At 43.8% G+C, this 20,569-nt stretch overlaps 1 protein-coding gene across 1 annotated transcript in view; it reads left to right on the forward strand.

Annotated features, from left to right (window-relative positions):
• RNF17 (ring finger protein 17) overlaps positions 1–20,569 on the forward strand; it is a 2,644,767-nt gene that overhangs the window by 499,866 nt on the left and 2,124,332 nt on the right. Inside the window, exon 9 of the mRNA XM_085621540.1 lies at positions 4,870–4,970. Coding sequence (XP_085477666.1) covers positions 4,870–4,970 — 101 coding nt within the window. The remainder of the gene's footprint in view (positions 1–4,869; positions 4,971–20,569) is intronic.

The following is a 20,569-nucleotide window of genomic DNA, read 5'->3' on the forward strand; positions in this document are numbered from 1 at the left end:
TTTCATTAGTAGATTCAAAACCAAGAAAAAGAATGGCCAGAAAAGCAATATGCGACTTCACAAAATTGAACTTGTACCCAAGAGCAGCAAACTGCGTGATGATGCGATCCACTCACTAGATGGGGATTCAAGTCCTCATCTGTCAGGTATATGTCATCGACATAAGAGAAAGCGTCCGGATCAATACCATGCAAAAAAGACTCAATTTGTGCTGCAAAAACCCTGGGGCTATTCTTATACCCCATGGGCAATCTCGCGTTTCGCTTCTGAGAACCGAGGGCACTGCACGTGGACAAATTCCGTCAGGAGGCTGGTTGTGACTGAAAAATCCATTAGAAGTAAGTGTAGTTTTAAACCTTTTACGTGCCATATTATTGACTAAAGCTGTGCTATGCGTTTTTTGCACGGCAAAAGTACGGGTAGGACTGTTCAAATGTCTATAATCCAAAACTATGCAATATGAACCATCAAGTTTCAAACTAGGAAAAAGAGTATTATCCATTGCAGAGACATAGGTTTCAATTACACCCTGGTGTTCCAGTTGAGTAAGAATGTCCTTACGGATGCTTTAGCATCACGTTTGATAGGATATTGAAGCTGCGGCTGAGGAGTAGAACGTATTGGAACAACATGCAAAGGAGAATCCTTTTCCCAAGCAGCCTGGTTGGAGGGGCCAAAGCAAGAGCCAATTCATAAGCATGCTTAGAATCATCAGGGAAGAATTGCGAAAAGGAAGGTATTATCACATCCTTGCCTCGTGGAAATGCTAGAACAAACTGGGGAGGCCAGTCAACCTCCGCCAACTAAAAATTATAAGAAATAAAGTTGTCCCAGAAAATAGCATTAATTGTGCTTTTAATGTCTCCTTCAATTTAAATAACTACATGATAAAGTCTATCAGGTGAAGCCACGTGGAAGTTCGCGGTTTCAACAGGTGTCAGTTGCTTTCGCCTCCAGAAACTGGTGGAGAGCCTGGCGCGCTACTGTAACTTCTGCCGAGAATCACCGCCCAGCTCCTGTCCAGGAGGCGGGTTCTCTGAGGCATTTTTTGCTGTTAAAGTCACAACTTTCTTCTTCCAGAAAGGGGCTCTATACGGATATGGTTCCTCTTTTTTAACTTTCATGTCAAAGCGTTGTGGGTCATGTGTAGGTTACGTAGACTCGCCCTGTCTGCGATCCTGTGGTCGTCCTCGGTCATACTGTTGATTAGACGATTCCTGAAAGGAACTAAGAGAATGAGGATCAGGAACCTGAAACCTCTTGGTAGTTTTAATTTTAGAGTGATCACGTAAATCATATCTACGTTCAGAAGCATCAGGTGGCAGCGAATCACCACGAGACCTAAGTTTCTGTTTACCTTGAGCTTGGGTAGGTGGTCTGACCCCCCCCGCCCACACCCCCAATTATTGCAATCTAAGGAAAAATGGAATAAAAAAACAAATCCGAATCTGCATACAATGGCGGAACTGGGTAAACCCCTTTAACAGGGACATCTTTAATGACTGGATGGCCACACTTGCTAATAATTTTGGACCTGCAGTCACACCTTGTAGTGTTATCCTTGACAAAAACTCTTCTCCCTTTGACACTTCTCAGCTAAAAGAATTGCAAGGTCAATGTAGAAAACTCAAACGGAAATGGAGGATAAACTACAAATCTGAAGAGCTTATTATTTTTAGAACAGCACTCAAAAATGATCAAAAAATCAAATTAGAAAAATAGGCCATTACACCAATCTAATCAAGCAGGCAGTATCTGATCAAAAAAACGATCTTTAAAATTGTAAAAATCCTTTGCTCACCCCAAGATGCTCGATCATGAAATTCCTCCGTCACAATAACTATGTGAATAGATCTCTGATTACTTTGATAAAAAGCTCAAAGACCTAAAAAAGATTTTAAGCCAACCGACATACTACCTGTAGAAAGAGCTGATCTTGAAAACAGACAGAAGCATAACTGTTTCAAGGAGATTACCCTTGAACAGTCCAAATCCTCGTTCTTTGCTGCTATTACCTTTAGAATTTTGTCCATGCTCAATACCTGTTTCTGTAGTTTGGCCGTGGCATCTTCAGTTTTTGATATTCTCCGTTCCACCTCTTTGATTTGGCCATCATGTTTGTCTACCTTTTGCACGAGGTAGTCCAGCCTGTGATTCATGGTGTCCATTTTGCCTGACAGGTCGCTTAGGCTGTGTTTCATGGCAAGGAGCAGCGTTTTTACCTCATCTTCTTGGTGGTGGAGTGTGTTGCTGTTCCCCACTGGTGAAGCCAGAGTCCACCGAGTTGGACCTAGTGGATGTTTTCTTGTTGTCAGAAGTTAGACGAGGTTGGCGCCCATCTGGTTTCCCCATCTCGCGGGTGGGTAGTGTCAGCCCTCCTCTCTACCGATCAAACTGGGCACGGTGCGAGCAGTCAATCGCGAGTCGCTGCCAACCTCTCCGTCTAACTTTATGCGCCCCTATTGGCCCTAGTCCGTTCTTTTGCCAATCTGTGTGTATTTCCGTGGGTGGTCAGTAGGGTGGTGGCGATATATTTCCGCATGGGGGGGTTAGGTCTCGCTACGGCCTGGACAGGTGTGGGGTTACTGGCCAAGGTTACAATCTCCAGTCTTTCTCTGGCCCATCCGCCCCTCGCTGTGCCAGCCTGCTACGATCAGGTCATGCAGGTCATTTTTTGCTATGCTTGTCCCTTGCCTTATCTTGCGTCTTCTGTATGAGGCCTTTGCGTACGTCCTTAGCCGTAGTTCATCAATTGCTGGGTCTGCCTGACCCTCCTGCCGCCCCCAGCGAGGTGCGCCCAATGTCACTGCTCTCTGACCTCGTCTGCCTGTTTATGGTGTGCTCAGGCGTCCCACACGAACCCCAAAGCACCGCTCTGTGCAGGATTCAATGGTTGTGAGTTGGCCCCCCACATGCCCTGCGCTGCCCAGGATGATGTGATGTGGGACGGTGCAGCGGGGATCCGCTTCTTTGCTTTTGAAAAAGGATCCAGTCTTCCTGGGGTGCCCACCTCGCCAACTGCGTCCGGTCCCCACAGCTCGCATCAAGCCAGACAGTTTCACACAGGGGGAGGGGGCACACAACACGCCGGTCAGGGCCCCCCTTACTCCTCCGCTCCTCCCGCACGCCCGCGCCTTGGGCTATACGGCACCGGTGAGCCCTCTTCTTCCCCTTCGTCACGTTGGAGTGGTGGCTTCCCTCCGTCCGCCCGTCACATAGTTATTCCGTAGGGCGCAGGTGTATTCACCGCCCGCCTCTATTGTCCTTTAGATTCTGCCGGTGAGCCAGTGTGGTCCTCGGGGCCTGGCGCCATGTGGGATCCCCGGCGCTCCAGTAGTGTAGCAAGCCATTCTAGGGATCCACGGCCGCAGTGCCTCCGCTTCCCCACTACTGTTGCTCGTTCCGCCTGCGTCGCCTCACCCCGGCGGGCCGTGATTTTCGCGTCGGAGCTGCCGTTCCTCCTTTGCGATCAGCTCTCCCGCTTATCTTATAGTTTTGCAGTGGTTATGCAGGATAAATGGTGATTTAATTGCGCCAGGTCACCAGAGCCTCAATGGTGTGCGGCCATCTTGGCTGTGCGCCACCTAGCACCCTGTACAATCGTAGGGGCATATTATCAACAAACAACGTTAAAATTATCGCTGCTTTAGCAGTAGAAAACTGCCGCTAAAGCAGCGATAATGGGCTTGATAATATGCCTTTGAGAATTCCAATAGAAGCCCATGTTCTGGTGTCAACATGGGCTTCTATTGGAATTCTCTACGGCATATTATCAAGCCTATTATTGCAGCTTTAGCGGCAGTTTTCTGCTGCTAAAGCGGCGATAATTCTAACGCCATGCTTGATAATATGCCCCGTAATTCTTATTCATAAAAATATAATAATGTGAATAAGAGTTTGAGCTGGATAAAATAATTTGTCTGTATGTTTTTCTCTATTAAAAATGGTCTTTAATTTATTGGTAGTTTCTTTAATTGCTGGAAAATATTAATCTTTTATATTTTACTATTTTGTATTTTGATTAAATGTAAGGATGCATACAGCGTATCGCTGTGCAGTATGTCAAATGTAATCATTCAACATTAAACTATTCAGTGAAGTCTTTCAGTAAGCCCAAATCAATTCCCCAATCTTGTCATCCTCAATCTTTAATATAGCAAGCTTCCAGTGAATCTACTCTTACCTCGTATATCTTTTCCTGAGAACACTTCAGCCTGGCATTCTGTATTTTTGAAGTTCTCTACCTTTTTCCCAGTTGTCTGTGACACTTAATAACTTGTCATTTTATTTAGCGCTTACAAGGCCAAAAGGGCATTAAAGCACTTTACAGCGTGCTGGTGGAAATTATTTAGAATCTAAAAAAAACAGCAAAGAATAGTCACAATCCTCCACGGCTCTGCACATATTCAATTGCAGGTACAAAGGTAGCGGTGTCTGGCTGTGGCTTCTTACTGTTTTTACTTTGTTATTCCACCTAAGAGTGGAATATTACTCTTTTTCTCCCAGTGGATTTTCTACTGTTCCTTCAATCAAAAGATTTGCAACGGAAATTTCTGAATACGGTTACCATCTTTTACTTTCTGCGAGTCATTGATTGCTGCACATGTGTGTACTTGTCGCTTGATTTGTGCTTGTGTGACTTGTTTGGATTCAGATGCTTTTAAGGTGTTGAAGTGTCCATTTATCTACACTCTGGTCAAGAGTGTGTTTGCTATGGGTTGTTTGGGACTAGCTTCTGGATAGAAATTGTCTTAGAAGTGCTGCTTTAAATGCAACAAAGAAGCTTTCTATTTTTATTTATAAGTTTTAAAGTATTTTAAATAAAGCAATGCTTTTTTAATTTTCTCAAACATTCTAATCCTATTGTAGACACTGGACCATCTGCGGTCACAAAGGAAGCAGGACGAGCAAAGGGTGGAACAGTCCATAAATGGAGAGTTTTCCAAAGTTTTATGTGTCCTTCAAAAGCGGTATGCTCATTCTATTTATACCATTTGTGCCAGCAAAAAAACATCCCACTGATTGACTTGAATCCTTTCAATTTCAGAGAGGCTGGGAACACACTACAAATTGGTTGTTAATTAGCTGCCCTGCTGTTCTTTTGTATTTATTGCATATACCACAGTTGCCTGTTCATTAGCGTCACTTTGTACAGAATTCTAAGCATATAATGGGAAAAGTTGAATTTCATCTCCCTTTGTGCTTCGTGGTTTTAAGAAAAACACAGAACTGGCTGAATGCCAATCATTTTACACATGACCAGTTTACAGCTCTTTTTATATTCTGTTGATCTTATCTGCCGGTTGGCTTACACCTTTCATGCTCTGCTTTGTCAAGCGCAAGTTTCGTTTTAGTTTTTACTGCATTTATTTTGATGCGTTCCATACTTTGTCTAATAGTGTTCCTGCTTTGCAGTACTGCTGCCATTTCCATGTCTCAAATATGCATTATACTATAGTAGATGAAGAGCTCCACGCCTCAGCCTGTATGGCTTGCAATACAGAAAGATGCCAATGCATCATACCATTCCTTTCTTCTCTATGGTGGCTTTCCATGGACCGTCGCTGTGCCTTTAAGACTGCATGCATCACATGAAAGGCAATTTGTATAAATAAACAAAAATATTTATCTAAAAACAAACTCTCTGGTAGAAACAGAATTTAAGGAAGCTAAACTGTTGAAGCTAGACAGCCCCATATTAAAAAGTCTTCCACAGTGAAACAGTTGAACCTTGAAGATTCCTCTCTTTTTGTTTTTTTTGTGTAGCTACCCGTGCCCACCTACCCATGTGCCCTCCCGACCCCCGATTAGCGCACCTGCTGGGTGCCGTGTTACTGCACCCTGACCGATTGTGGGGAGGGACGTAGCTCCTCCTCCTGCCCTCGTCACTTGGGGGGGGGGGGGGGTGTCTGTATATAACTCTCGTGAATTGCCAGCCGCGCTGAGACAGACTGCTGCGCGCCGCTAAGAATGCCTATGCTGATGTTTTAACTTGATTTTATCTCTTTTAAAAACTGTGATTTAAAAATTGTGTTTGCCACTTTGCACGTACCTAAAATACTTCTTGCACTTTGCACTTTTGGGCCCTACCATCCGCGGTCCACCACGGTCTTTAGGACCTATTGTGTGGCGGGACGTAGCTCCTCCTCCTGCCCTTTTCACTTTCGGGGGGGGGGGAGGGGTTCTGTATATAATTCTCATGAGCTGCCAGCCGTGCAGCGGGCGTGCCAAAGGCAAGCTCGTCTGCACCCGGACTGCGGCCAGGGCCAGCCACGCTCGTTGTGCCTCAAACTACGTGATTAGATGGTCCAGAAACGATCATCTGTCGCTGAAAAGTAAATCCTGCTTAGGTATGCTTGACGCTAACCTTGGCATTGACATGTATCCCCGCTCCTGTGCGAACTGTCTATGGGCTCCCCGAGAACATGAATTGAAATGAAAATGAAATGAAATTTTGTACTTGAATAGCGCACTGCTGCCCCAGCAACGGGGCGTCCTGGCGCTTGTACTCATACCGCTGTGGAACCCTTCCTGACTTTCCCTGTGAAATGTCCACTCCTGGGCACCCCCAAGGTGAAGCCAGGCATCCCCAGCGCTCTTGGGGCCGTTGTGGAGATTAAGCAAGCTATTGCCCAGAGTTGCAGAGTGGGACCCATGATTAAAGTAGGCACCAAGGCGAGAATTATCAGGTCCGAGGAAATTGAGCCCAAGACCCGCCGAGGCGGGAATTGAACCCTGGTCCCGGGCCAGATCTCTGCATCAGGGTCTGCCGCTCTAACCATTGAGCCACACTTCTCCACATTGAGCCACACTTCTCCAACATGACAGAGCATACGGTTACCAGTAGTAGGGAAGGCTATGACGCAGAAGGTAGCAAACAAACAATTATTATTAAGGCGTGTCTGATCAACTGCAGATCTGTGTTTAAGCATGTGACGGACATATGGCTACTACTGGAAGAGGGTAAATGGGATGCCATGTTTCTGACAGAAACCTGGCTCAAGGAGGATGCCACACCCGCAATTGCCTTGGCTATCCGTCCTGGCTTTAAAATCTGATGTGCATATAGGGAGGGCTCCAAAAGAGGAGGGGGGGTAGCGATTATATTTAGAGACTCATGGGAAGCTGAGTCCTCAGTGATGCCTAAAATAGGTGCGATGGAAGGCTTACATTTTTGCCTAAAAATTGGCCCCTCCATTTCACTTTTTGGATTCCTGATTTATAGACCCCCCCCTGACTGCACAGCTAGCGCCACCTCAGAAGTCTGCAATTACATAGCACAGAAATCATATGCTAATTTCACTGTACTGGGGGATTTGAACCTTCACGGAGATAACCCGAATTGTACCCAGGCTGCTCAGTTGGAAGCTGCTCTTGCCGGAATCAATCTGGTTCAGCAGGTAAAACGTGCGACTCACAAGGCAGGGCACACCCTTGACTTTGTGTTTACAAACTTGCCATCCTTGAGTACGAAGTACCCCTGCCAGGTGATATGGTCAGACCACGATTTGATCCTTTTTTCAATCTGCCTGGGCAAAGAAAGGCAGCAGGCTGGTTCACGTATGGTCCGAAAAAGGAACTGGAAGAAGCTTACGTAAGAAAATTTAGGACCGGCTCAACAGGAGAACCTACCTCCATGTACGCATGACCCTAATGTAGATGCTTTGGAACAACTGGATCTCTACGGTAATAGATACTGTGGCTCCGTCCAGACTCACTAAATCACGGAGGCAACTGCCCTTGGCCCCGTGGTTTTCTGAAGCCTTCAAACTGGACAAAAGTAGATGTAAGCGCCTAGCACGCCAGTGGCGCACTAACTATGGCGAGATAGCTAAAGCTACATACAAGAGAGCCCTTAAAGAGCTACACAAAAGTATAAAAACGGCTAGAAGAGAGTACATAGCAAAGAGCATTAAGACAGCAGAGAAATCAAGTAGGGAATTATTTAAGGTTGTGAATGCCTTCCTTGTGCCTCAAGAACTACAAACTGAAGCCCAATCCTCTTTCTCACTGTGTGAGAATATCGCTGACTTCCTTGATAATAAAATTCTAATCATCCACAACGTCTTCACGGATTATGTTTCAACGACTAAAACTGATTCGACTGAGAGCAACCATCCACAAGCCTCGCTTAGCGAATTTTCTCTGACTACGCTGCAAGACGGAATGGCTCTGAATCTTGGCTGCAAATCTGGATCACCAGAGGATCCCTGCCCCCTGAAACTCTGGAAGGTAGTGGCTCATTCTACAGTAAAGATGTTGATCCACATTTGGAACACGTCCCTATCAACTGGCACCTCACTGTCATGGAAACACGCCATTGTTCTACCCCTCAGGAAAAAACGTAATGGAGTGCCTGGCGATTTGAACAATTAACGCCCTATCTCTCTTCTCCCAGCCCCCGCAAAAATGCTGGAGAAGTGGGTACAAAGTCAGCTATCCTAGTTTGTTGAAGAATTTGGCATCTTGCATGATACCCAATCTGGGTTCAGACCGGGTTTTAGTTCCGAAACGGCCCTCTTGGAGGTATCAGAATCAATAAGAATGACAGTGGACGCAGGGGCATCAGCGATGCTGGTGCTCCTATACCTGTTCGCTACACGGTAGACCATGCAATACTGCTGAATAGACTCAAGGATATTGGCTTGGGGGGGCTGGTTTTGAGATGGCTGAACTTGTTTCTCTCCAACCGAACACAACAGATTGCCCTGCAAGCACACAAATCCAAATGCAAGCAGATCTGGTGTGGAGTCCCTCAGGGATCAGCACTCAGCCTGCTCCATTTTAATATCTATCTGGCCCGCTGTTTTCGCTCATAGCCAATTGGGGTGTGAAGGCAATATCTTACGCCGACGACACCCAATTGGTGTTCTCTCTTAAAGAACAAGCAGACAATGCCTTTAAGAACTTTAAGGGTTGCTTGACAGATATCGCCTTATGGATGAATAACAACAAATTGAAGCTTAACGCCGAGAAAACATAGGTACTATTCTTTGGAAATACTCTCCTACCGCCCGCGGACCTATGGTGGCTAGAAATGGGTCCTCCACCCACCCCGGCAAAGTCTGCTAAAACTTTGGGGGTCAAATGGGAGACGGATCTCTCGCTTTCAGCTCAGATCATGCAAGTGTCTTCGACCTGCTTTGGCAAACTGAAAAATTACGAAAATTCATCCATTTACTACCTGAGGACTGTCGCCGAGTTGTTATACACGCCACCGTGATGGCTAGATTGAACTACGCGAACAGTCTATATGTAGGCTTACCTGCATATTTGATTAAAGGACTGCAAATGGTCCAAAATGCGTCTGCGAGAATGATTAGGCGAGTACCCTACCGCCATTCTATCTCTCCGCACATTAAGTTACTCCACTGGTTGCCCGTGGCCTGGAGAATTGAATTTAAGGCCCTGACATTTGCTTTCCGCTCCTTACATGGTAAATGTCCGAGCTATTTGAAAACTCTTATGTAGCTATAAACAGAATAGGCTCCTGAGATCAACTTCCTTAAACCTATTATGCGTTCCGAGGTTCAAGAAAGCGCGGATTGGAGGGAGATCCTTCATGGTTGTGGCTACTAAGCTTTGGAATGCCTTGCCTAACTTCTTGCGACAGATGGAATCTGAGCCAATTTTCAGGAAAGCATTGAAAACCTGGCTTTTTAGCCTAGAACCGAAGGACTTGGTTAGCGTAAGGAGTTCTTGTTGCACGCACTTCTGTCTTGCTTTAGCGCTGGGACACCTCTGCTTGAGGTACCTGTTCGCGCTTTTACAAATGCTGTTATTATTATTATTATTCAGTCGTTCTTTTCTATTTTGCGGTGGAGATTTCTTGCAGCAGTTCGTGAGCTTCCTCTATGTTAGCAAACATATGAAACTTGCCTCTCACTAGACCCTTAACTTGGACTGCTGTGCTATTGCAGCCTGCGCGCCCTGTGCCTTAAAAAGATACAGTAATTTCACAAACTCCTTTTGATGGCTTGCAGTGGCCGCTGACATAACAGCAAAAATCCGACAGCTGGACACTTCATAGACCAAGAATTGTCTCTTATGAATGCTTTAAAGAGTATCTGCTCTTTAATGTGGTAGTCTGCAAAGTTCACAAGGATTGTTCGTGGTAACTTTGGATTGGGAAATGGCTGTGACAGTACCCTATGCACTCTAGTGACAGTGAGGTCTCCTGCAAATTCCGGCAAAACACACTTTTTTAAAAAAGTCTTGACCCATTGAAGAGTTTGGGCCCCATCTCATCCTTCTGACCCCAACTAGACACCTTTTAGACTGTCGAGAGTGGCTATCAAGCTCCTCAAGTTTGCTTCCCAGTGAGGATTTTTCCTTCCTGGCTAAGTTCACCTGTTGCTGCATAGTGTTCATCTGGTCCTCAAGCTGTGAGATCCTGGACTCTGCCTCTTGGATTCTTGCTTAGAAGCTACCGACTGTCTTCTCGATTTTCGAAAGACGGTGATGGAGGGATGCTATCTCATTTGCTTGTGTTGAGCTCCCTTATTTCACCTTAGATAAGATATAACATGATTTTTATATCTCATCGCAGCAGAGTTCCCTCTCCTTACAGCCTGCTTGCCTGAAAGCCCACCAGTCTTTCTCTGCCTGTGCTTGCTGCCCTATGGCAGCGACTCCTTCTATATTTGAAGGCTGAGGCTGTGGCTACGACGGTGACTGTAGCTGCGGCTTAGAGTCCGTCGAGACACTGCTCTCCTCTTGAGGGGACCTGTGTTTGCCCTTATTCTCCAAGAGAGCCAGATGTGCAGCAGAGTACTAATCACATACCAGGAGACCAGATAATATTTCAGCAGTAGACCCTTTCGATGTGGATGGTGCAGCTAGTGTTAATTTGACTTTGGAGAATAGTGGGTACTCCTTAGTTTTCCCATAGGGGTGATTGATTGTAGATTCCTTTGTGTCCTCTTGTGAAGGGCAGGTTTCTTCCCCCCTTGAACTGCCCCTGTAGGCGGCCCCTCCCCTCTTTATCCTCTCTGCCCTCTGGAGCCCGGACCACTGAGTTAATAATTTCTGGTGCTTTGTTTTGTGTGTCGAGCTCTTCAGGCCTGTTTCTACATCTGACCGCCCTTGTGGTATGCTCTCCATGATTGAACCCCCCCATTCCGGTCTCCAATGCATCTTCTGTGCTCAGAGAGCTTGAAATTATTGCAGACCCACTTCGTAATTTTGGTCTACGCTCGGCTCTTGCCGTGGCTGATGCTGCCTTCATATGAACTTATCGTATTTTTGTTTTGAGGCTTGCCGCAGCGTCCACATTGGCCATTAAATTATAAAGTTTTAAATGCTTCCCCCTTGTTACCAGTCCAGAGCACTTTTCTGGATCGGGGGGTGGGAGGGTGGCAGACCACAACCAACCACTCACTGCCAGGACCCTCCTCAGAAGTATTTTTGACTGCTTCTGTGAAACCTGGAGATACCTCTGCAACTGCAATTTTTTACCGCTTTTAAAGCGTCTGTTAGGGGACGAAGCTTTACAGCCATTGCCAAGTTAATCCGAAGTAAGGGGAGCGACCACACAGGAGAACAAAACTACCAGCAAGCCTTGTGCTGTGTCATGGTGCTTTACTAGCATTGAACGTAGGTCTTTGGGGCCTCAGTCTGTCTCTTTCCTTAGTCAATGCTCCACAGAAAGGCCTCTACCCAGAGTCAGCCTCAATGGTCAGTGAGAGCCTGGACCCCAACCTTGTTACCTTGTTGTAGCTATCAGTCATAGTGGGGTGCTTATCCAGCCCTGGTCTGGTGCAGCAAGTAGGAATTGTCCCCCCCCCCCCTTGAAGATACCTCTTAACAAGCACAACACTAGCTGTGATTTTGAGTAAATGTTACATCCTCTTTGTGCCCTTTTGTGTTTGGCAGAGTTTACTCTTGTGACTGTTCTCAGGACTACGTTTGCAATCACCAGGGAGGCAGTCAGCAGCCTAATTTGAAGCGGCGGTCCTTTTTGATTCCCATTAATCCCCAGTTGAAGCAGTCTTGACCCTCCAACCTACCCTATCAAGTGTGAACTCTGATTCTTCTTCTTGGCGGAGCACAGTGTAAATTTTTAGGTGATCCTAGGCACATAGGCATCACTGACAGTTGGGGTAAGGTGGCGCAGCACAACCTTTGGCCTAAAAGCTGTCCCGTGGAATGAGCCCTAGGAAAAGGCAGTAGGGCTCCAGCCTTGGAGCTGACCATATTGGGGGCCATTGCTGAACTCTGGCCCGTTCTCCAGAAATGGGAAGGGTGAACCCTGGTTTTCATCAACTTGTCAGAAAGTAATGTAAGCAACAGGAAATTCTACACATGAGGAGCAAGTAAGTGCTGTAGCTAATGGTGTCTGAGAACAGCAGATTAAAGCAAAATTATCATCGTTAGCAAGCCAACTTTATAGGTCCGCTAGACATGATGAAAACTGATTTTCCAATGCCATCATATGACGTGTGCTGCGCTGTAGGCATTTTCAGCTGTTGTCTACCAGCCAGGATCAACCCACAGTTTTGAATGGGGCTCATGAAGGATACTGGGAATTGGAGCAATGAGGTGTAGGGTGAGGATGGATTTTTGGTGGTCCTGCTTGTTACGGCTATTGAGAGGTTTCTGCATGAGTTTGGTCCCTTTGTCATGAGCGACCAGACTCTGGTAACTGTTCCATCTCCTGTAGAACCAGTGGATGTCCCATTTACTACTTGGAGCAAACTGGCTTTAGAAATCTCTAGCTTAATTGGTGTGTTGGGTGAGGTTCCCGAGGAAGCCTTGCTCATGATAAATTATATATCAAAGTGTCAGCAAGTCTGTTTGTTGAGAATGCGTGCATCAATACTTTCATTGAATTTATGCGAGAAGCATTCTTAAGAGAAGGATATCCTGAGGTGCTGTATCAGAAAGTGGGACACAATTTACATCAGGTGAGATTCCAATGTTTGCAAGATGCTAGGATCAAGTATATTAGGACATCGCTTTACTATCCAAGGTCTAATGGTGATAATTGTTTGGATGGTAAAAGACAAGCTGCAGCTGGTTAAAGTTAAGGGGGTCAATTAAAGAAAAATTCTCGACGACATTGTCGTCATAAGGACTACACCTCACATTAGAACTGATCTGACTGGGGGGCAAAAATTGTAGACCTGGGCATTTGGTGAATATTTTTTCACACCAGATCTTTCACTGATTCACATACATGAATCTTTCAATATTGTCAGGCATTTCCGTACCAGATTTTTTACAGGTTTTCATACGTTAAACATTATCTCGTCAGACTTGGTTTTGGAATTGTATACAATATCTACTTTTACAAAGAGCGGGATGCTTCAGGAATCTAGCCTTCAAAACTTCCACTTATTATTTGGATATTTTTGGATAGCATTTTATCACTCTGAATGGAGTATCCTGGCACTGAGATATAGTTGAGCGAAAAGAAACTGGGATCTTAACAACCGTTGTTAAAAAGCCTGTTTTTTTTTATATTGCAATAACAGTGGTAGAGAGCTGATTTCAATGTAAATAGAATTCCAATTGATGGCTCCCTCACTCTTTGTATTTAAAACGGGGAGGTTTGGTTAAGAGCCCAATCTTAAATTACGAAACGGAATCTATTGTTTGGTGAAGAGGGCAGACGTTTCTTGTAGAAGATGCAGGAGTTATTAAAAAGTATACATTTCTTTATAAGCAGCCAATGAAGTTTCTTAACCCCTTCCATGCGGGGCGGATTCCCCCGCTGTGCTGAGCGCTGCTTGCGCGGGCGTGGTCATGACGGAACGGTTCCGTCATGAGCACAGCTCAACCGACGCTCATGACGGAACCGTTCCGTCATGAGCGCCGAAGGGGTTAAAGTGGATTGCCACTGATACAAATGTTTTGAGGACATAGATGTACCTTGCTAGGGCATTTTGGATTAGTGAGCAGTTCTTTGATTGCTTTAGTGGGTAAGCCCAAATAAGCAGAGCTGTCTGTGGTAGTCAAGGAGCAATTGAACAAAAACATTGGTCACTTAGATTTTAGGAGAGAAACCAAGGAAGGGAAAATCTGCCTTGAGCGACGTATTTGATATAGTCGGGACTTGGTGACCTTGAAAATTTGAAGATGTAGGTTAAGGTCCGTGGGTAACCTGAAGCCAAGGTTGGGTACCGACTTGACAGGATTGGGACAGTCTGCTAATGTAAAGTCCATGATGTATTGTCCCATTGGTTGATATGATTGCTTACTAGGAAAATTGCAGATTTAGTGGGTTTGAGTTTAAAAAAAAAAAACTTCATCTTCACTGAGATAGAAGGAAGAATGATGGCAAGAGCAGTTCATTGAATTGATCCTTCCTCTTTGAGATTCAGGCTGATGTGTGTCTCATCAATGTAAAGATAAGTAGTGATGTTAAGTTGTTTAGTAGTGTAGCCAGGGGTTAAAAATATACATTTAATAGTAAAGGAGACTGGGACAAACCTTGTGGGACTCACCACTACAATGAAGTAGCAGTTGAAGGAAAAGCGCCCAACTTGAATTTGTTGTGTTCTTCCGCAAAGAAAGGACTGTAGTCGGGAATGCACCCGATTGGTTATTACACATTCAGAGAGCCACGGAATAGGAATGTAATGTTGCTTATCCTGGGGCTTTGGTCCAGGTCTACAAGTTTTGGATTCCCAACCCACAGGTGCAGGGACACTGAGTTCAGTGCCTCCATTGTTTGAGCTGGGAATTCTAGGTTACTGTAGCCCCATAACCCACGGAACGTTCCTGCAGGCATGGTGTTTGTGCTTTTAGGGATACCAACAGTCCTTTAAAGGTTTCAGGAACGCAGTGATAACCCAAACAATATTTTATCAATGAATTACGCACTCATGGAGCATAAGAAACTGGATATGCATTTCGACATATTCATTTTAAAATAGTTATGTTAATACTGCTAAATCTAGTGAACACATTGGTAATATCACAGAAGATAACTATTAAGAGCAGTTGCGCGGTGTGTGTACAGTGAAACCAACATAGAAAAATTGTAACATCACAATTTGGAGCCCTTAATTCCCTCATTATGCTCTCTAGTGCAATGCTAGTTATAGCAAATTAATGAAAAATAAGCCTATTTCTAGAGTTTCAGAGATGGTGTACATACCTGGGACCACAAGTTTTTTTTGCCTTTCTGTAATAGCTTGCCAGCTGTTTTGATCCAGAGGAAAAGGAGATTGTCTCTATGTAAGAACACAATCCTGGCCCCAGTCAGTGAAGCCAGAATATAGCAGTTTCGGTTAAGGCTGCTGCCATGCCTGTCTAGATCTGTGCCTTAGGGGAAGTTTTTCTGTCCTCATTGGTCAGTTAACCTGGTATTTGTAAAGCGCAAACTAATCACCCCTAGGGGTCTCAAGGTGCTGGGTGTCATCGGGGAGATTAAGCGAGTTATTGCCCAGAGGCATAGGGTGCTGTACTGAGCTGGCGCTGGGAATTGAACCGTGAGCCCTGTGCTCCAGAGTCAGCTGCACCACACTTCTCCCACTGTGGACTTATTTAGGATTTGACCACTGCCATTGACCTTTAACCTGCATTGCAGAAACAAATGGAAATTTTTAGATACTAGTTTGAACAGGGCTAAAGTAGTGGGATGCAAAATACTTCACCTATGTAAAGAAAAAAAAAAGCATTTGCATCCTATTTAGCTCATGTTTATATTAAGTGTCCACTTCTAAAACCTTGAGATGTAGATGTCATGAGGATGTACTAGACTTTTGTTTTTCCTGAAAGTCTAACAGTTTAGGCTAAAGGTTAAGACATAAGTACCACTTTCACAAGTTCTGTGAAAGATGACAAAAATAAACTGTGACAAAAACGGCTGACAGACTAACCAAAAAGGAAACTGTAGCTAAAATGCAACCTGTCCTGCATGTATTTAAAAACCTCAACCTCTCAACAACAACTAAAATGAAGTCTAAAAGCCAAAAGCATGTGAATCAAATAAATGAAATAAAATTATGAATGGGAACTGCCATGGCGCTTGACATCCCTGGAATAACGGATAAACTTAATGTGTTTTTTCATCACCTTATTTTTTCATAACTTGATGACACATTTACGGAACAAAACAATATGCTAGAAACGTGGATTTGCTGGAATCACAGTTCATCACTTGTTGAACATTCAATAACATGTTTCTAAACTGAAATTGTTGTGTGGTTGCATAAGCCCTGGGCAAAAACACTTCCATTTTAAATATTCATGTTTAAAGTTGACAGCTTTTTAATCCGTGACCTTTGTAACACCTATTGCTTGCACATCAGTGTATTTAGAAAGTAATTACTGTATATTTCTTCGTAGACTCATTATCGTCTCTTAGGGCACTCTGTCCAAGGTCCTCTGTGCAAACTATGTTATGGATTGTTGTCGGTTAGGCAACAGTCCTGGGTGGGTAGAATAAACGAGATGTGGCAGGACCAGAGCTCAGGCACTGAATGCATGAATTTAGGTTAATAGATAAACTGCATTGACCCTTGCTTAGGCAGAGCAGCTTTTCAACAGAATTGTCATAGTCAGTGTGCCTGAATTCTAGCCCAGTTGGATTCCATTCCTATCCTGAGAAGGACGGCTACCCGCTCTACACTAGACCAGGCTGTCGGATTATACATGCACATATGTAAATGGGTTGTTAGACCACTCTATGGGATCTGGCAGATTAGCACACCAATGCTCATTAGGAGAGACAAAGCTAGGTAGGAGTACAATTATATGTACTCCTATCATTTAATGCAATTGTACAATGGTTGAATTAATCATCCTGTTTACCATTCATTTCATGGTGGTGACACTGTTCTGCTTCATTCTATTAATCATTGCAGCGCATATATTTTACACAAGATTCCCATTGCCTCAATAAATATTTGAAATGCTTCTTGTGGACCTCTATGGTCATCCCTGAGTTACAAAAAAAAGGGTAAGAATTAAATGTGTCTTGTTCTGAGTTTGTGGACACCATCTGATGCCCTGTCAGTTTATGGCCCAGATGGCACACTGCGAGCTAGTCAGGAACCTGGTCAATATATTCTGATGATATGTGTGCACTTAGTCACACATTGATTAGACTCTTTTGTTGCCCAAACGCACAGTCTTACTGAGAAAGTAGGAACCGTACAACAAAATTAAAGGGGTGCTTGCATAAGAAGAAATGAGTTTTACAACAGGAGTAATCTAATGTGTCAAAGACAGCAGAGATCATTGAATTTTACTCCTGATCCTTCGCTGTCCATGATATATTTTAGATCGTCTGTTGCTAAGATAATCAGAGACTCTGTGCAATACCCAGGACAAAAACCATCCTGGGAAATAGTTTTTCTCTAAATAATTTTAAAGATGATTGGACACTTCCTTCTTCATCAATTTGGAGAGATAAGGCAGTAAGGATACAAATCTAATATTAGCAGTTTTTTTGGGCTTCAGATTGGCCTTTCTGTAAACTAAACAGACTATCTTTTTCTAAAACCATTTTTTTTTGTTTTAACTCATTCAGGAATGTGCCCTTCTTGAAGTCGTTGTTGAAAATATGGTCAATATCATTAGTAATTTTAGCTCAAAGAGCCATGGGATGATGAGCAGGGTGGATGTCCAAGTATCCAATGGGGAGTCAGTAGGTTTAATGTTAACACTAAGTTTGAAACAGTTTGCTTTTGTAATAAGAGTAAAATTAGATGTGAATGGTCCAATAGAATAAGCAGTCTTCGATTTTAGGTAGGGAGACTTTTAAAAATGGCTGGTTCTATGGATTTGCTGATTAACAGAGGGAGCTATAATCTTAAACTAGTTATAGTTATAGTTATAGTGATAAAATAGTTATATTTAAAAAAGGAGGAGAGTTGCTCAACTAGCTTCTGTGTTGGGATCATATTAGAATTGGTGACTCGAGGTTTATAGAGAGATTGAACTATGGTAAAAAGCACCCAGGAGTTTTTGGGTACAGAATGAATCTCATGAGACTAGAAATTTCTTCTGGCTTTCATACGATGATTTTATTTATACATTTGTCTCTGGAAATTGTCTGCCTGTGTTGCTATAAAATTTTCTCCAATATTTATGCAGATGTTTTAACATATTTCCATGGGTTTTGCGGGAGCTCCATGCTACGCAAATATCTACATGATGAAATTCGAACAAGACAACATCCTGAACGACAGGGAATGGACTGACAACCTAATTATATATCGCAGATACATCGACGATATTTTCATCATGTGGCGAGGTAACAGACAAAATTTGAAAACCAAACTTTTATCGCTCAATGACTGTAATCCGAGAATACAGTTCACATACACACTGGACAAACATTCCATCTCGTACCTTGATGTACATATTGAATTGATGTCCAATAAGATCACCACCTCTCTGTTCAAAAAACCCACGGACCGCAACAACACGCTCCTTTATGACCGCTTTCATCCGCAGTCCTTGAAAAGACATCTCCCTTATTCTCAATTTTTGAGAATAAAGCGCATCACTTCAGATACTTCACAGTTACACACTACTCTCGACGACACAAAAGAACAGTTTCTGGCACGCGGATATCCTAGAACACTCATAGAGTCATCGGTTGAACGACTCAATCAGGTTTCTAGGTCCACATTACTGGATAAACAAATAAAACCTACACAAACCAGAGAGGTCTACGTTTCCAAGTTCTCCACCCTCTCACCTGCTATCAAAAAAACTATACTAAACAGATGGGATCTGCTACAGGCAGAACCAGACTTCGGGGATCTGTTAAAAAAACCACCTATTTTTGCGTATAAACGCTCCAACAATCTGAAGGAACTCCTCAAGAAACGTGAATCCACCAACAATCAGGTACCTAAGGGCATGACCAAGTGCTACAACTGTTCCCATTGCAATAATGTCATTACGGGTACATCTATGGCTCACCCTTGGTCGGGCAAGCCAGTTAAATTCCATTTTACAGCCAACTGCAATACCTCGAACGTGATATACATTATACGATGCCCCTGTGGCCTATATTACGTAGGTAAAACAGAAAGATTCCTACGAACCCGTATCACGGAACACAAAAGCCGCATCCGTACTAGATCCACAACTTCACCACTTGCTAATCATTGGTGTGATGCACACCACACGATCGCTCAATTGAAATTCAGCGTGATTGAAGTCATCAAATCGTATAATGATCGTGACATGAGCAAGTTTATTGTTCAAAGGGAATCCTTTCGGATCTGGTACCTCTATACCTTGAGTCCCAAGGGTCTCAATGATAAAATCGAGTTTGCATGTTTCTTGTAACATTTCCATCCTTATTCCTGAGTTGAAGGAGATTAAGGTCAATCGTCAGTGTACCAGAGCAATTATTTCATTATGTCCACCATTACTTTAAGTTTCACTCACATTTCTGGGAGTCACATCTTTTCTTGTTTAGCATATTTTATTATCAACACCTTAAATCATGGTAAATGTCGACATTTTCATCTAGCTACATGAGAGGAAGGCCACATTACGCTTATTCATTCTATATAGAGTCAAATAGTTTTTGTGATACCATTTGTCACACCTCAGATTGTTATTGTTGAGCTTCTTAATATGTATCACAACAGCAGACACAATGCGTGCACATTACTATAGTTATGTTTTTATCCTCTATGTACTAGTGTTATTCGTGTGTCATTACATGTTGACATCTTCATTTGATTTACACAGACAGCATGCCTGTAGGTAATTTTCATTTAGATTGTAAATAGGCAGGATACGACATCACTGTAAGCAATCGCGTAATAGAATGTAAATAGGCAGAATACCGTTCCATTGTCCACATGTACGATACGGACAATACTAATTGCTTTTACTCCTTCATTTTCTCATTCAGCTCAAATCTAATTTCTGAATACTCTTGGTGTTTGGGATCTTTTAAGTTCGTTTTTTCAATTTGTTCCACCACCGTCTTTTTTTTTCTTTCACTAACTTCTTTTCACCATTGTCTCTTTATTCCTCCATCGCCGTCATTTTCATCTAGTACATCTCCCAACCTAAGATGGCCGCTCATTCGCGCCCACAACACTCTCCATAGTCCATTCTTTATTTTTCCGCACCGGCACCTCCCCACGCTAACGTGGTCTGGATGCTGTCGCTACATCTAGATTCTAGTTCGCTCCATCATCTTGACATTTCTCGGACCCAGCGTGCGGAGACAGAGAGCATTTCACCAGGTAACTCCCCCTATTACACTTACTCGACAGGTTTCACAACACGAGCATTCAGATACACATAATACAATTTTTAACCTTTGAATTCTCACGCTCTTTCCAGGTTCCTATACTCCCGGTTTACTTCAACATAACGCTAAGTTTCCCAGAGTTATCTCGCCCGTGCAACCGCACACAGCTGTCTTCTCATAGCAACTTGGTCCTAAGCGTTCCATGAACGCTCTGGTGAGTCACTTCATCGTCTTTAATTTTTTCCGCACTCACGACAACCATCGGAGTGCCCACACCGCTCTTCAGCACCACTAATACCCTACGGGACACCGTCCCTTATATTCTTGCAGGCAACCTCACTTCATTGTTTCAGCCCTACAGTTGAAACCAGCTCAATCACTCTTTTA

Source organism: Triturus cristatus, chromosome 8, assembly GCF_964204655.1.
Source record: "Triturus cristatus chromosome 8, aTriCri1.1, whole genome shotgun sequence".
Taxonomy (NCBI): Eukaryota; Metazoa; Chordata; class Amphibia; order Caudata; family Salamandridae; genus Triturus; species Triturus cristatus.